Source organism: Equus caballus, chromosome 14 (genome assembly GCF_041296265.1).
Source record: "Equus caballus isolate H_3958 breed thoroughbred chromosome 14, TB-T2T, whole genome shotgun sequence".
In the NCBI taxonomy this organism is placed as follows: domain Eukaryota; kingdom Metazoa; phylum Chordata; class Mammalia; order Perissodactyla; family Equidae; genus Equus; species Equus caballus.
Window position 1 is genome coordinate 98,700,073 of NC_091697.1, and position 20,223 is coordinate 98,720,295.

A 20,223-nucleotide genomic window follows, 5' to 3' on the forward strand; every position below is an offset into this window, starting at 1 on the left:
AAAAGGCAACTATTATCTTACAAGTACCTGCTACCATAAAGAAATCAAATAAACAATCTATTAATTTCATTAAATAAGAATTGAAGATTCCTTAAATCTTTGAGCAGTTTCTTCAGCTGAAATATTTACATTGTACTCCATTCTTTCCAATACTTTCTTATCTACTTTATTTAGGAATTATTTTTCGCTATGGATATAGCTAGACACACATACTTCCTACTAAGCTGCTAGTTTTCAGCATGGACATACATTAATTCACAGCATTTTCAGAAGTATTTAAATCCTCCACTAGGAAAGTGGACATGTTTATGCACCCATGACCTTCTGTGGGGAGTGAGACACCAGATTAACTCCTGAACACTGTGATTCAAGAAGATAATGTTCTAATCAGAGAATAACTGATTTCAAACAACTTAGGAGGAATAATAAAGGAATTATTTCACCACAGTATTGTTTTTAGTTATTCAATAATGTTCAAACAACTCATCATATTCGAAACATCTTGACATAAAAGTTACCCTTCTTTGTAAAGTGACCTATTTCCAGTTATTTTCTATATCCTTTCTATATTCTTCTATCTCCTTCCTATATCCTATATCTATATCCTTCAAAGTACCATTACTCAGACTTTGACAGAGCATTGCACTCATAACATCTCAGATCAGTTCTACCTCTAAAAAACTTCCAGGTAAGAAATTTTATAGTTTGTTAGAATTCTTTCTACATTTAACAATATTCATTGTCAGAAAAGTTTTTCTTATATTAAACCTATTTCACAGAACTGCAATTTTAACTCATTTCTTCTTTTTTTGAATTCAGTGGAAATAAAGAACCTTTCATATGCCCTTCAGATATAATAGCAGCTATTATTTATTGAGCACTTACTTTGTGCCACACACTGTGATAAAAGCTTGACACATTAACTCCTTTCCTCTTCATAGCATGATTAAAAAGTAAATATTCTTATTGTCCCATTTAGCAGAAGAAACTGAAGCTTAGACAAGGAAAGCCTTGCTCAGGATCTCACAACTAGTAAGTGATGGAGCTGGGACTCAGCTGAGGTCCTTCCTATTTGTAATTATCAGGAACTTAACTGCCTCCCAAGAGTCCTCTCTCAGCATTGCCCTTACTGCTCCTAAACAACTCCAATCCTTTACCCAATTTTCTGAACTATTTAATCACTCCAACTGTACTCTAAACCCTCTCAATATTTCCCAAATCTATCTTAACAGGAAACACAGATTAAACTTCCTAATAAGAATTATTTTATGGATCTTGATTCCTAGATTGCTACTTTAGAATCTTAATTCCATTAATTTCCTAGTAACAGTGTTCTGAATCATGGTTAATAAGCCACCATAACGTCTAGGCCAGTTCTAAGAACACAACCTAATACTGGAAGGCTTGCTAGTGGATACAGCTAATGGAATTGCTCTTTTACACTTAACAAGCTTATTTTTTAAAAATAGAATCGAAAATTGTATTCATAAGCATAACTGTATTATAATCACCACCTTGGAATAAGAACTAGATTAGTTCCCCTTCCCCCAAATGGCTACATTTAATTTAGGACAATTATTTGAACTTTATAAGGAAACACACATTATAAAACAAGAAAGGAGAAAAAAATAGAAGGTCGACATTCTGTCAACTAAATATCTTTCATGATAAACTACTAAATTGAAACAAAATTAATTGTCTTTTTGAACTAATTTTCATTTTATACTTAATTGGCTTTTTCATTAGACCATCTGGAATAATATGGCTTCTGATCTAAAGTAATTGCATCTTGGTTCATAACTGAGTATATGTTCCATCACATGCATTCTGGGTACATCAATATCTCTAATTTTTACCGTCCACACCACCTCTCACACACACACTTGGCTGTCAAAAATACAATAAAATATAGGTGGGAATTATTATACCTATGAATATAGCAATTAATGTCTCTTATGAGGAAATTTGGCTCATCTTCAAATAATCTTTTATCAATGTGGCAATTGAAATACCAGATGTAATTTTATATAATCAACTTTCTACAAGAATTTTTATCAATTCATGGTTTAGCCAATGGTCTTTACTTCAAAGGGAAAACATACACTTCAGTAAAGGAAGGAGAGAGACCTTACAACAGCGATCCTATGATCTTCCTCTTACATCATTGGTCACAAAAAGTCTCTTTAATGCCACTCCCTGCTCACCACCAGTCCAATTTCAAGTCCAGAGAGAAATGACCAGTGTCCAAAGATTTGCTAATTATTCCCAAAGGACAAGAAACAAGGAGGAAAAAATTTCCAGAACAACGTCATTACAAACATGCTGAATATCTTCCAGAAGTGTCAAGTTTCTTCCACAAAACAAATAAAAGCCTTGTTGCTCTGCTGACACAAATTTCAGCCAGTGCTTGAATTCGTATTTATATGATTCTTTTATCTTTCTCTTCCAACTTTTATGTACTAAAACAAAAAAATTCAAATTCTGTTGCTTGGTGTAAATATCCCAACTAAAGTTATGCTATAATACAAATTTTCATCAAATATTTTGAATATTTATCCCAAGTAAATGTATAAGATACAGTTGGGTACATTGGGGCAGAGACTGGTTTTGTGAATAACAGTTGCCTTAGAAGTGATAATGTTTATGGAGGTAGAAAAGAAGTTCTACATGAGCAGTAAATCCTTCTCATTGTGGTCTGTGTGCACATCCTCAGAACTACATCTGCAGAAGCAGAAAGTCCTCTGGGGTGGAAAAAGTCAAGGAGTCTGTAGCCTTAGTGAGTGGGGTTTCAGTAGCTCCATCAGGGTAAGACTGAGGAACAGACACACAGAGGAGCAACTACATGCTCCTTCTGGTGGCATCGTGAGTACCTACGTCTGCCTTTCCATCAAGGAGGCTGGCTTGTGATGCTTATTCATATTTGGACCAATCCGTGGATTTGTACCTGAAAACCACCATTTCAATTCTATTTGTAAAGATCTTTCAGGTAATTAGACCTTATGTATACTTTTTCAAAGACTACCTCTGCTTCAGTTCCAGCATTACCAGTACTCCAGAAAACTTTATAACTATCACTCTGATAGATATTATTCTAAATTAAAACCATAGTGATAAACAAATTCCACCTTATTGAATTCGGATACAAATTTCCATCTTACTGAAATAGCAACAGACAAATTTATTTCCTAGAACCAAATTCTCCTACCTATCATCTCCTATTCTATTAAAAAAAAGAGAAGTTAATTAAACTTAAAATAAAGGAAAGAGAAAAGATAAAGATACATATCTATATAGACAGATATAGCTATAGATACAGATATGGATGTATCATGGCTTGAATTTTACATTTGTTTTCCCTTTGTCCCCATACAGAAATGGAAATTGTTAGTATCTGAAGCTCTGGTTTAGAAAATACATTTACCAGTCTTAAATGACAGTCACAATAAGAATGTTAAGATGCTAGAGAATCACCCTTAGACACCCTTCTTCTAAGCAGGCCTTCCTACACAAATTGAGTCAGGGCATTAGGAAAATATAAACTGCTTATTTTCTGGCTTTCAGTCTATGAGGTTGTTTATTCAATTCATAGAATCATAGAATTTTAATGTGAGAAGCCACCATGGAAATATCTAGTTCAACCTTCTCATTTTACACATAAGAAAACTGAAATCATTCTTTTTACGTGTACCCAGCCAAAATTAAAAGTATAACTCATTCATTACGTTCTATTTATATATTTAGGCTTCTAAGATGCCTGTTGATACCAATAAAACTCTATTTCAAAAGTCACAGAAGCTTCTGTTCCATGTGTCTTATAATAAAACTGCATTGTGCCCCTTAGATATTGTCACCACTATTAAACTCAAACTTTAAGAATCTCTAACTCATGCTGAGTGAGAAATGATAGCGCTAAAATCAATCAGAATCTAAGCATCCTTGAAGCAAGGCCTGTATCTTACCTGGCTTCACGGCCCTAACAACTAGCAGAGTACCTATCAAACAGCAGGTGGCTTTTTTCCTGTGTTGACTGGTTGAATGAATGAATGATTGCTCTGAATATCAGTGTAGCAAAGTGCACACGAGGAGAAGTGGAACATGAAGATCGCTCCTGGGCTGGTTTGCGTTCTTTAGTTGTGCTTCGGGTGTTTATCAGTACTTGGAGTCCCAGCGGTTTATCATCACAGAATCTTACCTGAAGTTCTCACAAGAATAGGTACCACCCTAACAACTTTCTATTCTTAATGCTCTAAAAGTGTACTGGAAACAGTCCAACAGCAGCATGACTGAAAGAAAACCTGCCATTAACTAAAGACATTTCTAACCTGCATGACCATTGACATACTCCTCCTTCTCTTTCCACTTTAATTTAAGCTTATTGCACCACAGAATCATACGGTCATTTAAACTAAATGCTGCTGTTTGGAATCCAAACAAGCATGAAGACTTGCTCTGTTCCAACATGCTCCCAGTCTTTCCCCAATTTTCTTAGTTCAAATGAAGCTACAGAAATGTAAACGTCTTACCATCCAGATGGTCCACGTAACAATACACGTCATAAGTTTCATGAGGAGAACGGAATCCATAGGTCCTGACTCCTTCCTTCCCCATCATGTCTCCGTAACAGCCTTCTCGGGGGGTCCGGATGGGATATCTGGGGAAATAACGGGCTAGTAAGTAGCACTTTATTCTTAACTCTTGAATTCATGAAATTAAAGCTTGTAGCCCCCACATCACTTACCTAACAGTCTGATCAGACAGCCAGCCCGCGTCACACTGCTCAAACCCATCTTCATAAGCGGCATGGAGCTGCTCTGGGGTTGCTATGACCGCCCCAATATCCAAACAAGCCTTCTGTGCACTCTCAAAATTCAGAGTGTACCTGCTGGTCGCCGCTCGGTAGTGAAACACAACCCCTGCAAAGACAGCAGCAAACAATTATGGGCATGTTCAAATCTCCCACCGGTCTGGGCAAAGTTTCCCTTTGGAGAAATACATCAAATTACTTGCTAACATGATAACAACATCATGATAATTCTTTATTTTTACTTTATGTAGCATTATGCAAAAGTATGGTGATCAGAAATTCCATTCATCCGGGGGTCTCATTCTGCTCCATTAGAAAGTTTCCTAGCCAGGAATTTTCTGTTCGCATGTGAACAATCTAAGAAAAAGATTGAAGCAGCTAAATCCCACATGGTGGATAGTTGTCCTAATTACAGGCAGTATTCAGGCTCTCATGGGAACACTGGACAGCTAAAGGAACTAGATGCTGCAGGAGGTACAAAGAGTTAGGGGGCCACAAGATCAACTTCTACTTCATGATTTTATCAAGGGCTGACGCAATCGAAGCTCATGAACATTCACTAACACTACTTCCTCCAAACATGGAACATCGAGACATTTACTTCCAGAGACAGGATACTAAGATGGAAAAGACACTGAACAATATGGGTGAGAAGGCTTGTTCCAACTCCCAATTTGCTCCTTAATCATATACTGAGCCTTAACTTCCTCCCCTATAAAGTGTAACTAATACTGCTTATGTTATTTGATTGATACGAAGGTCAAATTAGGTAAAGAGTTTAAAAATGTTGGATAGGCTACTAAGTACTACCTAAATGTTTATCATATTCATTATGTGTCCAGCATAACTTAGGGTCTCCACTATGACAGAAAAAATGTACGAGTTTTATCCCAAAGAAGGCCTGAAATAAAGTTCTCCAGACTTCCCTGGGTGGAAGCCAGGCATTCTGGTATCTGCCTCAAATTCCACTTTGTTGTATTTTAGGAGTTGTATAAACCAGTAGTTCTTGAGCTGTGTTCCAGGGCTCAAGAAACTGTCAAAGGGTTGAGGAAAGAGCAGCTGAGGATGTGGAGCTTTGGGTCCTCTCCTCCCACTTCAACAAGAGCACCTCCGTTTTTAATTGGAGTAAATATGGTGACTCATTTCTATAAGACTACAAAATGAATCAAGCTAATGTGCCTGGGGAGTCACTGGAAAATAGAAATTGGGGCAACGAGGTCTCATGGATCAGATTTTATTAAGGGTCATGTCATTTAGGACCAGATTTTTTGTTACGCAGAATGGATTTTGGTTTCCAAGATATCTTCCACTCTCCTTTTATTCCTACTAATTTCCCAGAGTTGACAAAAGTCTGTCTCTCACAGCCTGACTTCTGGCTATAAAACTGTCTCTCACATGCCCACCCTTAGTTTGTCTCTCTCTTCCAAGAGGGATATGCGCCTATAATGTAACTTCTGGAGAACAGACTAGACATGTCATAGACAAGCATCTCTTATAAGTGTCAACACAAAAAGATCTACCCGGGCACCAAGTAGATGCATTGACAACTAACATTCATTTTCTCATTTCCAATATTCATGAAATTTCTCAAAAGCTTTTCAGAAAATTTGTACCTTTATAGAACTACCCTAAAATTACCAGGAAGTATATATGGTGCTATCTGGTAAGTATGAGGGAGAGTTTATAATGATCTCTAAGGCTTAAGCAAGAAGTTGAATGGTTTTAAATTAGTCTTATGTTGATCAAAGCTTCAAATAGTCTTCTTGGTAATTAAAAATCTTCCATGTGCACTGAAGATTGGCAGTAGGGGGCACAAAGGGGCCACCGCGACCAGGGCAGGGAACATCAGTCTGTCTAAGTATCTGCAATTGTTGGGATAATTTGAAGACCACATGGGGCTAAGGAGATTAAGTGGAGGATTTTCATTGTTTCAGAGGGGCAAAGGGCAAATCCATTGCTAATTCTTTAATGATGAAAATTGTAAGAAGTTGTTAAACTCCTTTGGGATTTTAAAAACACAAGCATATACATAAATAAATTTATATAGAGTGTGTATCTGACATTACCATATATATACGCGCGCACACACACACACACATACAAAAAGAGAGAGAGAGAAATATCAGTAGAAGAAAACAATCTCAGGCTAACTACAATAAATGATAAAAAGGTTAAAAGTCCAGGATACTTAGTGGATGCCTGGACCATATAACAATAGATTTACAGAAGAGAGCAATAGAAACTGAACATAAAAGGATGTTCAAAAAATTAATTTGTCGCATCTGAAATTCAAAGTATTTCCTTTTGGCTACACAAGAAAGAGTTTTAATAAAACCCTTTGTATATATTTCTGAAAGGTAAATATTTTATAGGGAAATGGAGGGTTGGAAGAAAAATCTGTTCCGTCATGTCTGGGTATTAGAATTTTGCTTAATAACTTGCCAAAATATTCTGCTTCCAAGAGCTATGGCATTATGTGTGTACCCAATTAAAGCAATTTTTCTTTGCTTTGTCTCCTAACTTAAATTCAAATGACATATAAACCATCACTGAAAGGGGGCCGAACCCAAAATGTCTCATTGCAAGATGGAATGGATAACGACTAGTGTATTAACTGAAAAATTCTCTGCGTTCTTGTTGTGATCCAATTCAAACGTTTATTGAGTCCCGGCCTTTTTAAGGCACTGTGCTATGTACCATGGGGCTTATTAACTGCTTTATTTCTTCAATGTAAGTTAAGAAAGAATTTATATTTCTTAAAGGCAAACTCAAAGATTTTAATAATCATGCTAGGAGAGTGAGAAATAGGAGGAAAATGTTCTTTATAAGTATATATATATGTGTGTGTATGTCTGCATGTATGTATATGTGCATACACACATATGTAAAAATCAAAACAAAATGTAGATCAGTCTTTACATCTTAAATGTAATCATTGATAGGTCTCCATAATGAAGTAAAGATTTTTGAACTACATACCATGTTTTGAGGTATTCATTATTTCCAGTATACTATACTTTCCTACATCGAATCAACGAAGGCTGCGCAAAATGTCACCTTGCTTGATCCTCAAAAAAGTAACTTCATTTTTGGTGAAAGACATGGACTATTGGAATGACTGATGTTTTTTTCTACTTGCCCAAAGCGTAAACAATAGTTACTTTTGAGTACTGTTTCACAACACTTCTGAACCAGGTATCATGTTATACTACCTTCCTAAAAACTCCAAAAGCCTTACCATCCACAGCCAGCGACACCGTGTCTTGAGTGTCTTCAATCCCGTACATGACGTCACAGCGGTAGCGGCCCGCGTCACTGGCGCGCAGTTTGACCACGGTGAGGGAGGCATCGCCCACGTCCTCGGGGTGTGTAGGCACCGCCACCCTCCCTTTGTAGCCTTGACCAATCTTGATATTCCCATTTTGGGCCACGAGAACAGTCGTCTCCTTTAAATCTTTTCCATTCTTGTCCAATTCAATCTTAGACCATTTGATTCGGAGAAACTCACTGGTGGTGTTGTAACTGGGTGGTAAGGTAGGCAGGGTTGAAAAATGACAAGGTAGGTTGACTTTTCCAGAGAGGGAGCCCTTAACAGGTGGGCTTTTTTCCACTTTGACTGGAAGAAAGAGAAAATACCAAATTAGCAGTCCTGAGAAACCGAAAATGAGTCTATTAAATATGTGAATGGATAAGGCACTTTTACAGTGGTTTCGTTACATCTTCAACATGTGGAATAATTAGAATGATTTTATATACAGAGGATAGTATACAATTTCAATAATGTTTTATAACAAAGACAGGGATTAATAATGCTCATTTTTCTGTACTAAAAATATGGCATTCATTTTAAAGTATTTGTAACTTAGTGTGTAATATGAACAAAGAAGTGATCAGATAAGGCAAGGACTGGAAGGTGGGCAAGCCAGGGCAAAAGGAGTCCAGACTCAGCCCTGCAGATTGAAAGACTGGACCAGGCTAGGAAGGGCAGTGGAAAGGTGAACTTAAGTCTACAGGTCAGAAGACGAACAAAGTTTGCCACATTACTTGAGAGGAAATGAAAATAAAATTTGAAGAGGAAGCGAAAATAAAGAAAAGTACTTCAGTACACTGGAGAAGGGGAAGTCTCAAACTGGAAGAATCTCTTTTGGTTCAACCAAAGGCTTTCATCATAGTGACCAGTCCAGCTGCAATCACTTTGCAGTGAAACATTACCTCTCGATTATATCCTGGAGGAAAGATGGCATCTGTTCACCTAAACCTCCTAAACTATTAATCTGCAGAATGTCTTTCTGTTTAAGCCCTTAAACTTTTGTGTGTGTGTGTAAGGAAGATTGGCCCTGAGCTAATATCTGTTGCCAATTTTCCTCTTTTTGCTTGAGGAAGATTGTTGCTGAGCTAACATCTGTGCCAATCTTCCTCTGTTTTTCGTGGGATGCTGCCACAGTGTGGCTTGACGACCAGTGCTAGGTCTGCGCCTGGTATGGAACCCATGAACCCCAGGCTGCCAAAGCAGAGTGCACAAACTTAACCACTAGGCCACCGGGCCGGCCCCTAGCCCTTAAACGTAATGAGAAAGAGTACACTGACTACAACTTAACACTATTCCATGCAAAAGAAAACATTCCTTCACTCTTATAGGAATCCATTCCCCTCCCCCTCCTCTTTCCCTCATCTTCAGGTCTCTACTAATTGGTTAGACGACGTGTTGGTAATAACAATAGAAATTATCATTAATGCACACACAACTCCCACTTCGTGAAAATATGATGAACAAGCTAATAGTAGCCTCTAGGTGGAGTGAAATAATGGTTCTTAATCAACAAAATGATGTGTGTCTAACACTTAGTCTGTTAGTGGTCAAAGGTATATGTAACACACATCTCAATATGGACGTGCGTCAGAAATGATATAGCTGCCAATACGGCCCTGTGGATTGAGTTGGGGATAAGTCATTTTGAAAATTGCAGGAAGATATGGAGATATTATGCTCTTTAAGAAAAATGTAGTCTCTATTGCTAAAGATTGAAATTTAACTCCAAAAAGACTGGCCTATAAAAATCTTTCATATGATACAAATAAACCTAATATAATTAATACAGTATTGTGTGTACTATATATATTGTATTTATGATAGAAGTCATTAATCTATTTCAAATTTATAAAGGTCGTTGCTATCACGGGTTTCTTTATCATTTACTAATCTATACATAGCTTATCGAAAATAGGATTTAAGGCACTTAACAAGATTAAATAAGAATAAAACGAAGTGTGCTATTTAGCGACACTAAGTTAATCTTTAAAATGTTACTAAGACTATTAGCACCTTGGAATAGTATCACAAGGGAATAATTCCTTTTTTTTTTTAAATGAAATAGCAGTTTTTTGTATGTGTGTAACGAAGCTAACATCTGTTGCCAATCTTCTTCTTTGTTTTTTTCCTCCCCAAAGCCCTAGTACATAGTTGTGTATCCTAGTTGTAAGTCATTCTAGTTCTTCTATTTGGGATGCTGCCTCAGCATAGCCTGAAGAGTCGTGTGTGGGTCCACGCCCAGGATCCAAACTGGCGAAACCCTGGGCTGCCAAAGCAGAGCCCACAAGCTTAACCACTTGGCCACAGGGCTGGCCCCATGGAATAATTCCATTTTTAATGGCCTCCTTGGCTTACAAAATAAGTTCTCTTATTTAACGCTCACCCTCAGAGTAAAACTGATCCAATCCGTTACTAAGGATGCTCCACTGAGCGGAAGTAACACTCAAGCTCCCCAGCTGGCTGGTGACAGACCTGGCCAGATCACGTGCCTCCTTACACCTAATCAAGAAATCTCTCACATAAAAAAAGTATTACTTTTTTGATGAAGAATAAATAGCTTTACCATCAACCTCAATTACGGCATAAATTATGAGATTCTTTATCATCGCCTTAAAAATGAGTTTTAAGATAAGTGGGATCCCATTTCTTAATATTTATTACTAAATTATAGTTCTGTCCACAATTTCAGATGTGTAGGGGCAGATAAGACATTCAGCCCAACCTATGCAATCAGGAGGTTTCTGAAACTTAGAGCATTGCTCAATAACTGTACTGTAAGGAGAAGATATAGTGGAACAAAATGATGTCAAAAGGCAAATTTCCCAAGGGTTATTTATTGTTCTGGATGTTTATAGATACAAGAAAATTAAAAGCTTCAGCTGAATATAAATATATATTCCTGTAGAATCCAGTCCTAACAACAGCATTTACAAAAAGCTGCGTGGTCAAGTCTTTTGTGTACGAAATCTTGGGTCTTAATGCACTGGGTCACAAGAACTAAGTTCACTAAATCTAAATATTTTAAGAAAGAAATTTAGTAGTTCAGAGGGTAATGTTTATAGACTATGCATGTTTAAAAAAAAAAACCTGCTACCTGCAAGAACTTATCTGAAACTCTGACAATGCAAGTAATAAAAATGAATGCTAACAAAAGGTTCACTGTTCCCACCAGATGGTTTGTGGGTTAAATGAGTACAGTAAGGGAAAAATCTCTAAATAATGAATGATCAGTTACCTTTCGTTCTTTGTCAGTAAATTCTGCAGAGCAAGGATGATGTAAACTCCATCTACACAATTTGACTAAACACACACACGCAGAACTTGGCCAAATAAATGTCAGATTGAGCATGTGGGAATTTATCACTCTGTTAGGCGACAAATATCACTCTCTCGTTCATTCATTTATTCATGACTGTAGATGACTCTGTTTATTATTATTAGAGGAATATCCAAAGAACTAGGCCAATGCTCAATAATCAATATAATGAGTATTGTTAAAGCAAAGAGCTCTTCATGCATTAAAATAAAGCCAATATAGCCAGGAGACTAGGTGTTCGTTAATGTTAGTTATGACCTTTTGAGTTCCTAGGAATAAACAGAGGAAACTTTAAGAGGAGAGTACTTGCATTAACTTACAAGTTTCCTGCTGTGTGTCCCACTATGAACTTGGTAAATCTGTTTTATGTGGCTCTTAAGTCTTCAACTTTTGCCCCTCATATGAAAAAATGAAATTCTTCTGGAATTAGCCCCAAACTAATTACATCCCTTAAGCATGATCATAGATTTACAAAGAACTTGATTCTTGGAGTAAAGTATAATACACTGGTTAAGAGCATGGACTATGGGAGCCCGACTGCCTGGGTTCAGCTCCAGGCTCCAGCACTAAGTAGCTGTGTGACTGTCTACATGAGCTGTGCCTCCAAACCTCTTGGTACTACAGTTTCCTCATCTGCCAGATGGGGAGAAGAAAAGCATCTGTCTCATTGAAGAATTAGATTAAATAAATTAACTATGCAAAATACTTATTACAAGTCCTAACATGTAGAAATTACTCAATATTGTTAGCTATTATTACTATTTTAAAATGCTGTCAAGGATCTATAGCATAAGTAGGGTTTTTTCCCCCATTCTTTGTGTGAGTTCTTTCTTTAGCTTAAGTAGAAAGTCTGAGTTTTAAGTGGAGGGATGGTTGCCTTGTCCCTCAAGGTTCTCCCACTGTTTTCTCTGGAATTCCCCTTCTATTTCTACCCACTTAAACCAACTCCCTTTTCTGTATCTCCTTTCTGTGTCTTCACTGGATTCTGTTGTCTTTTCCTCTCTGTGACCTTCACCTTTACTTTCTGAAAATGCTAAAGAAGACAGCCTCTGGGCTGTTAATGGATTGGTGGAGCCTAGACTTTGATAGCCTTCTAGGTCATTCCTCTCTCAGTTTAAATGTTACTTTGTCAAAGAAGACTTAACCATCTCCTTCCTCCAACCCAGGCCATTCCCAATGATATCACTCTACTTTATTTTTGTCAATCTGAAAGTACCTGGACTATTTGTTTACTTGTGTATTGCTTGTCTCATATAACTAGGAAATTAAGTTTAATGAAATTCAGGACAATGTATGACTCATCCACTGGTATATCCTTGGACACCAAGAATAATACCAGGCACATAGAAGGTATCAAATAATATTGCCAATGGGTAGATAAATGAATGGGTAGGGGAATGGAAGGATGAATAAATGGATGGATGGATGGATGGATGGATGAAGTGATACTTAAACTTTGAGTCTTGAAGAATAAATTGAAGTAGAACTGTGGAGAGCAAGAGAAGGAACTGCCAAGCAGAAGGAATTCCATGTGAAAAAGAGGGGACTATGAAAGTCTATGCATGGAACTGTAAATTACTTCAGAGAGTCTGAAGCAGAGAGTGAATGTGAGAAGGAAGGGGAAGCTGAGTCTGAGAAGTGCATCAGACAGGAGCAGATCACTGAAACTCTGGGTCAGGGTAGTATCTATCTTCATGGACCCTCATCCATGAATTTGGAATTATAGAACCTTCATTAGGTGGATATATAATTTAAAGCTAAAGAACAAAACAGTGCATGGGCATTTAACCAGGTACTTTAAAAGAAAGAGAGAGAAAGAAAAGAAAAGGAGATGGGGCAAAAACTTAGCTGTCAGCCTTCTCTTTCTCTTCTTGACTCTTCTCAAACTCTAGCATCCTAAGGGTTTGACAGTCTTTCTTTTTTTATAAGAAAGTCATTTAGTAGTACTGGAGAAAGTGAAATTTAAAAATATGCCCAATGCCACACAGGAGTCTTTGTGCACAGTCTGAAGGTAATCTGAGAAGTTGCAGAAAGCCCACGTGCTTCTTCAGCATCCTGTTCATTATTTTGTTTTGACTGACTTATTTAAACCATTATTTTCAGCCTAATAATATTTTAGCTGAAAATTTCAGCACTGAGTAGAAAAAAAAACCCTTCCTTATAGTGACTCCATATTGCCATTCCATGCCCCAGTACTTAAATTTTTATTCCACTTAGTGCCAAAGAAATTGTCACCACACTCACCTTTATGTAGTGCATGGGTTGCTATTAAGGTAGAGCACATCCATAAGATGCTCTTTATATTTATCAACATCTTGTCCTAGAAATGAAGAAAAATACAAAGTAAATCATAAGCATTCAGGTTTGTGGTGGGCCATAAATCACAAGCAATTTGTGCTTTGATGAAATAAGAATACAAGAAGTAGCTCCACTTGGATTGTAAAAACAGGAAGGAAGCTGCAACAGGAGAAGTTATCCAACACTTTAATTATTAGTTTGACTCTCACCCAATGTGGTAGGTACCAAAATAATCCTAGAACCCAATTTGGGGACATATAACAATATGGATATGTGGGACAACCACAACTGGGTAGGAAGAACAATAAAGACCATAGCCTAAGTAACTAGTGGCTAGGAGCTGGCACAAAGAGGGAAGGGTGACCACAAAGTCTATTTAGAAACAGGAAGCTGGTCAGAGATGGAGCAAGGAAAGATGGGGAAACAATAGCAAGAGATCTTGAAAGAAAGGGAGTCATGTCAAATGTGAGGTGGGAAAGAACGCTTGGTGGTTCATGAACATGGTATCAAAACAGAGAATAACGACTCCAGTAGGCTTTTTAAAGCACAGACTTCAGTTAGTTTCTAGGAGGCTGAACAAACAAAATAAATGTATTATAAGGAGCTGTTAATTACAAAAAAGACCAGTGCTTGCCATGAGTTTTAAAGCAGTTCCAACAGTTCTAAAGTCTGCAGGGTAAAGAATGAAAAAAACCACCCCTTCCTGAGAGTCAAGAAACCCTGTGCTGGCTTTGTCATTAATTTATTGTGTGACTTTGGGGAAGACATTTAACAGTCTGGGTCTCAGAATGGTGCCTGCCAGCTCGAATTTCTATGAGGCTGTAATTATGCGGAGAAGTTACCAGTGTTGGGGACCATTTAGAAATCAAAGAACCAATCTCAAGAGAAGTGCAAATTATTTGATTTCCACAGTTCCCTTCTCAGCTACCTTTAGAACTATTCTACAACAGCCATTTTTGGTTGGCTACCCAGGAGCCAACCCTCTTTCTCCTTTCTAACAAAACTCAGATTCTGTTCTACCATCTACTCTCCTTCACACAGCCATGTATTTAGAGAAGCCATGGTCAAACTCCAGCCCAAGGGATGATCCTGATTATCCTAAGTCAGTTACTCTGGTCCCATTCCTTTCACCAATGATTGGTTTTGGCATGAGTAGATGATGCAATTTTGCCCAATGAGATGTGAGGGGATCTCTGTGAGGAGTGGAAGAGGTGCTCCTGGGAAAAGTATATTCATGTTAACGAGAGAAAATAGGAAGAGATGATTGCTTTTCTTCAATGGACATTGTCACGATAAGATAGTTCTTCTCAAACAGTTGAGGCCATCTTGCATCCATGAGTGTGTAAGAGAGCCTCTGGGGATGAAGCTGAGAAAGAATTAGGAGAGACCGGGTTAAGCCCTCAAGCATGAGGCCTATAGTGGGCTATAACTTTGAACTTCTTTTTACATGAGATAATAAATTCCCTTATTATTTAAACCCAATAAAATCAGGGCGTTTTTTTTTACTTGTAGCTGAAGGTATCTGACATCTCTTTGAATTGGCACCTGAAATAACTTCCTAACACGTTCCTTAGAAAATATCTAAATTTTATCTTATTTAGGAAACCTAGATTGAAAAGAAGAAAACGTTGTAAGAATCCAAGTCAATTTGGGCTCAAGTTCAATTTCATAATCTACAACAGTTATTCCTTTTTCCTTGATGTTCTTCTCTATTTGAGTGCTTTATTTTATATATCTTGAAATAAGTGTCAGAACTTCTCTGAAACAAAATTATAAAATTCTAGATATTTCCTAAAGAGCATTTTTTAACCTAATACATTATATATCTGTTTTCCATCGATAGGTCATTTGACAACTCACAATGAAGAGCATACAGTTGATAATGCTAAACTAACCTTGATAATTGAGTTTATTATTTATCGTATAACTTCTGGGATATGCTAACAGATGTTGTTAAAGACTAACTGGGAAATTAGGTTTCCACATTTCTGGGTTTCTTATAAGATACCGCAGCAAACAGGAAGTATACACTTATATCTCAATGCCATTACAATATTTTAGGGAAAAAATAAAGACATCAATTTCACTTACTCTATAGTTTAAAGTTTCCAAACAAAACGAAATTTTAGGTAGTATCATAAAATGCTATTAAAGAAGATGCATTCCATGAGTATTAACTGAATTCAAGTAGGAAACTTTTCTATAAATGTACTTATAAACAATAATTTCCTATCATTCTTTAAGGAAAATTGAGAACAATTTTTTTTTGTGAAACTTTTATAAGCGTAATAAAAGTCCGGGCTGCACTGTCAAAGAGCCCTGAATTCAAGTTCTGAATCCTCTGCTAATAGTCTGTGATTTTGGGTGAGTTACTAACTCTCTCATTTTCAGTTTCACTAACTTTCTCATTTCTCATATTTGACTGTGAAAAGTAGTATTTAATTATTGGAGTGATTATGAGAATTGATAAAATAATGCATATGAAATATAGCTCAGTGATACACAGTGTATTCAGTACTCAATATTTATTATTAATGTTACTAATTCAGGCTTTCTACAGGTGTTCTTTTCCTGGTTTCATATCACTAATAATAAAAAGAAAAGTATTTGAAGCTCGTGAATTTGAAAATTATAACCTGGGTTGCCACAGAAGCAGTGTACAACTTTACACTTAAAATAAAGCACCCTATAATAACTTACTGCTACGTGCTTTGAATCATTACAGGTAAGCATGTTTTATCTCCTCTGTAGAACAGTAGGTTTCTGGAAGGCAGAGCTAGTGTCACAATCAACTTACTGATTCCCACAATATTTCCACAGTGCCAGGTTCAGAGTAGACCCTTGAGGAAGGTTTGCAGACCAAATGCATGACCAATGCCTCCATCTCCTACTCAGAAACATACTTTGAAGTGAAGTGCAAACAATCTCTTGAGAATATAGGCAAGCAGGCTAATAACACCTGAAATACATTTAAATCATTCCAGTTGAATATTTACCACGACACAATAATATCTGATGTTGGTCAGTATCTAAAGTGTTGGATCTCGTAGGAAAACCAGAGGAGAAGGTGTGATCCTGACCCAGGAATGAATCTTCTGCATCCTGATGTCCTATCCATGACAGAAACTCAAGGTCTTACTCTTTGTGCCATACTTTGCCCTTATAAAAGTGTCGGTTTTTTTTCCTGAGGGAGAAGAGAAATGGTTTTTCATCTATTTAACAAGGATACTCATCACTTGATTTAAGATTGCCCCTAAGATAAGGCCAGGGAAGGAAGCCAGTGCATTAAAAATACAAAAGAGAGATCAGTCATGTTTTAAATATATTTGCATAAATATGCTTGAATAAGTTGACAACATTTAAAAATTGGAGTTTTCACACTAAGCCTCAGATTTCTGACTTCTTTTGAACAATCAGACCCAGCAACTCCAGGTTCATGGTCTTGCTGCCAATCATCGGCATTAACACAGCAGCCTCACCTTGGCTCTGGAAGCTCAAGGTTATAGCTGGCCCCACTCGGCTTCTCCATTTCCACTCCATGCCTGTTTCCTGTAGGCACCTGAGTTTGCAGCCCTTGATTTAAAGGATGGTCATTAATCTCTTTAGTAAATATCTCAGAGTGCTTTTACTGATCTTAGTTGTCTCAGAACTATGTTTCCATGGCCTCTTCCTTGGAGTCCATGGGCATTCATTCCATTTCTCTAATTTTCTTAAGACTACGTCCATATTCATGGTTGTTAGGGCACACTATTTGCCTTCTGCATTTGACCTTAGTAAATGAAAAACTTTCTAAAACAAAGCTTTTATCTTTGTATTAGCACCACTCTGACCCCCATTCCCATTCTTTTGCTCTTCTGTGTCTGTCTTGTAAGCATAATCTGTTAGTGATAACAAGTCTGGCTGCATAGAAAGACCTGGGAGATGACAGCCAGTGCCTATATTTAGCCTTCCACTGCAGTGAAGTCAATGAGAAGAGGAGAAAGTCATTGAACGATCAAGGAACAGCTGACTGAGGCTGTTTAATTGCCTGGGAGACACAAGAGACAAGGTCAACAGGAGTCCTATCTGTGCGAGATGTCTGCAGAGAGCATTAGGGTCATGGCAGGAACGGGCTGCCTCAGAGAAAGAGAGCCAAGGTTCTAGTAAATTGATATTTAATATTCTCCCTTGATCTTGGGGAAGGCCCTCTGAGCACAGGACGACTTGAGGATGCACACATAGCCGTTGCGTCTTCCAGTCTTCAAATTAGTTACCCTAGAAACCAATTGTCTGGGACATCTCAGCCGCAAGATAGACACAGTGAGCACTGCCTATCATCTTGCTCCTGGGTGCTTTCTCACAGGAGGAATTGCTGTAATGCAGAGAGAAATCTCATGGTGTAAACACGAAATCTCATGAATTTACCTCACAGGAGTCTAGGGCCCATGTGAATTTATCACTAACCTGCAACTGGATTGCTGAACCTGGACCTGGCTAAGCTGTTTCACATCATTGCCCCTTAGTTCTCGGCCTGATGAACTCCGTCCTCATCATTCTATCTAAACCATACTGTACTCTCGATTCCCTTTCCCATCTGCTATTTTCATCATAGCACAGATCACCATTTTGTATGTATTTGGAAACTGCCTTTCTCCACCCACCATACTATAAGCTCCAGGAGAGCAGTCTTTGGTGTTTTGTTCACTGTTGCATCCACAATGCCCAGGACACTCGGTACATATTTGTTGAATGAACGAATATGCCCATTTTTCAAATAATCAGATGCATATTATATACACTATTTGGCACTTTACTTTCTTCACTTACAATACAACATATTTTGGAGAACCTTCCAAATCAGCAATACAGTTTTTCTGTTTATTTTTAACAGCTGCATAGTTTTCCACTAGATGAATGTAGCATCTTTCATTTTACCACTTCCTATGATGAGCCTTTAAAGTATTTCCAGATTTTTGCTATGAGAAACAATGCTGCAAAGGGCATCCTTGTCCATTTGTCTTGGGTGACATTTATACCAATATCTATATGACAATATCTAGAAAAGGAATTGCTAGGTCAAAGGGTATATGCATTTTTTAAAAATTTGATAGCTATTAGCAAATTGTTTTCTAAAGAAGATGAACCCATTTACATCCTGACAGTGGCACACGAGCGATCCAGTTTCTCCACACCCTGGCCAGCACAAACTTTCATCCAACTTTTTTATCTTGACTGCTCCACTTGATGAAACACTGGTAAAGCATATCATTGTTGCTTTAATTACTATTTATCTAACTATAAATGAGGGTGATGAACTTCTCATATAATGAAAAAATCTCTTTATTTCTCTTTCTGCCAACTGCCTATACATAACATTTGGCATTTTTTTGACAGATTGCAGTCTCTTAGTTACTTGTGGAAGTTCTTGGTATATCAAAAGATTTAATAGCTTTTTGTCTCGCAGATGTTTTCCAAACGTATTCTTTGTTTTTGTGTAAATAATTAAATTGTTATTTAGTCAGACATCAATCTTTTCTAGGATGGTTTCTGGATTTACCTTTTGCTTAGAACAGGTTTCTCTACTTCTAGCTTATTATTTTAAAAATCCTATGATTTCCTCTAGGTATTTTTTTTAAATGTCAATCTCTACATTTCATATTTGATCCATCTTAACTTTATTTCAGGAGAAGAAATGAGGTAGAGATTGACTCTTACTTTGAGTGGACTAATCTGTTGTCCCCAAGCCATTTTAAAAATAACCCTTCTTTTCCACTGAATTTCCATGTTGATTTTAGTCTATTTCTGGACTCTGTCTGCTGTTCAATGAAACTAGGCAATTCTTAAAACAATATGCCCCTATCTAATTCATTTTATAGATTTAGTAGGAAACACACGATTTAGGTAATACTGATATTATTAAGATTATAGAATTAGATCAGTATGAGCCCCATGAACATAATATATTAACACCTCTTATTTTTATAGTTTTCCATTTGCCAAAACCTTTCCATAGGTAGTCACATTTTTGATGTTTATAACTGTGTATCCATTTGACAGGTTTTGACATTAAAAGTCTAGAAGTTGTGTCTTCATCTGGTTTTCTCAGCTGGTAAGTACAACTCAAGCTTTCTGATTCGAAGTCTAGCGCTCATTCCACTACACCACAGGGACCACCAACTCAGTAATTTAATAATAAAAAGGTTATAACTCACCTATTACAGACATGTTTATTATAAGCTATGTAATCGCATTTTTATAGACATAAACACCCCTCAGAATTCTTAGAAGAATGAGGTAGGATGTATATAGATACAGAAATAAGGCAAATTTAAATGCAGATCTGCATTTATACCCTTTCATAGATAGATTTATCTAGAGGAGTTTCAGGAAACATAACTGACAAACACAGTAAACAAAGGTACTTTGCATTGACCGCTGAAATACAACCACTCTTGGCACATTCAGCGATAAGAACTGAGCAGAGTCAAAAAACCTGGAGAATATATATATAATATA

At 37.1% G+C, this 20,223-nt stretch overlaps 1 protein-coding gene across 4 annotated transcripts in view; it reads right to left on the reverse strand.

The window, feature by feature from the left end:
- Positions 1-20,223, reverse strand: part of VCAN (versican) — a 105,599-nt gene that overhangs the window by 80,019 nt on the left and 5,357 nt on the right. For all 4 annotated transcript variants that reach the window (XM_023618040.2, XM_005599584.4, XM_023618039.2 and 1 more), the window contains exons 2-5: positions 13,675-13,750; positions 8,043-8,420; positions 4,739-4,913; positions 4,524-4,651 (exon numbers count right to left, since the gene is read on the reverse strand). In XM_023618040.2, the coding sequence (XP_023473808.1) occupies positions 4,524-4,651; positions 4,739-4,913; positions 8,043-8,420; positions 13,675-13,744 (751 nt within the window). In that variant the 5' untranslated portion in view covers positions 13,745-13,750. The remainder of the gene's footprint in view (positions 1-4,523; positions 4,652-4,738; positions 4,914-8,042; positions 8,421-13,674; positions 13,751-20,223) is intronic.